At 49.5% G+C, this 1,108-nt stretch overlaps 1 protein-coding gene across 1 annotated transcript; it reads left to right on the top strand.

The window, feature by feature from the left end:
- The first annotated feature begins 279 nt into the window (after positions 1-279).
- On the top strand, positions 280-843 carry LOC110888717. Its single transcript, XM_022136228.1, has one exon. The coding sequence runs from the start codon at positions 280-282 to the stop codon at positions 841-843; it is 564 nt and encodes a 187-aa protein (XP_021991920.1).
- Positions 844-1,108: the final 265 nt, after the last annotated feature.

The following is a 1,108-nucleotide window of genomic DNA, read 5'->3' as shown; positions in this document are numbered from 1 at the left end:
AGCACATCAGTTACACAGAAGAAGCTGAAAGAGATTTCCGCCTGGCATACCGACCAGCGGAAGCTGCGGAACACTCCAAGTTCATCCCGAAAATTGCACTCGCGCCGCTTTCACGAGAAAAGCTACCCCCGACTGTCGGGAAATTCAATGGATTGACAAAGAACCGGTTTCAATAATCCGCAATTCCGGGAGGAGTCGGTAGTTGGGCACTGGATCCCCATTGATCCAGACGATCACGTCAGAACATTCACGAGTGTGGGCTGCATGGGAGGTTGGAACATGCCCATGTGGTGCCACTTGTTTATCAAAACTCTTACCGTGGCGGCTCGCGCCTGGTTCGATAGCCTTCCGCCGGGGAAGATCAAATCATGGGTAGATTTCAAGACTCAGTTTTTGAGCTATTTCTGCCAACAGCGTCGCTACCAGCGCGACACAGCCGAAGTAGAGGATATTTGGCGAAGAGATGGTGAAGGTATGGAGGACTTCATCACCCGTTTTAACAAAGAATATTTGGAGATAGGCGGCGTCAGTGAACAACTCATGCGTTGTCACTTCAAGAAGGCCATACGCTGCGATAGTCTCATTAGAACTATCACATGTAAGGATGGAATGCCGAAGGAGTGGGATAAACTCATGGAGGCCGCAAAAATCGTCGCGCAAACCGAGGAATCACTTGCTGGTAACAGGAGTTGCTACTCTGAAGATCGATTCTCCAGAGGAAACACGCGCGACAACAACAACAAGCGTAACAAATACAAGAATAACGACTGGAAGTCTGGGAGACCAAGAGGCCACGATGACAGGCCGCGCTACAGGGAAGATGCGCGTGACACAATTGACTGAATCGGTTACAAGAAAGCGGTCAGAGACGACAATCGTGACAAGCACTGGACTCCGCTCACAAAAACGCCAAAAGAGGTATTGATGACGGAGAATCACAATTTCAAGGCTCCCAAGCCCATGACAAACAAGAAAGGACAAGACCCCAACTTGTACTGCGACTTTCACAAGGATTCAGGGCACTTGACCGACGACTGTTATAGTTTGCGCCAAGAAATCGAGAGAGCGCTCAAGAGCGGTAAGCTAAGTCATTTGGTGAAAAACGTGC

The sequence above is a fragment of the Helianthus annuus genome, chromosome 11 (assembly GCF_002127325.2).
Source record: "Helianthus annuus cultivar XRQ/B chromosome 11, HanXRQr2.0-SUNRISE, whole genome shotgun sequence".
Taxonomy (NCBI): domain Eukaryota; kingdom Viridiplantae; phylum Streptophyta; class Magnoliopsida; order Asterales; family Asteraceae; genus Helianthus; species Helianthus annuus.
The sequence above is the reverse complement of the archived record's forward strand: the minus strand, read 5'-3'. Positions and strand labels throughout refer to the sequence as shown.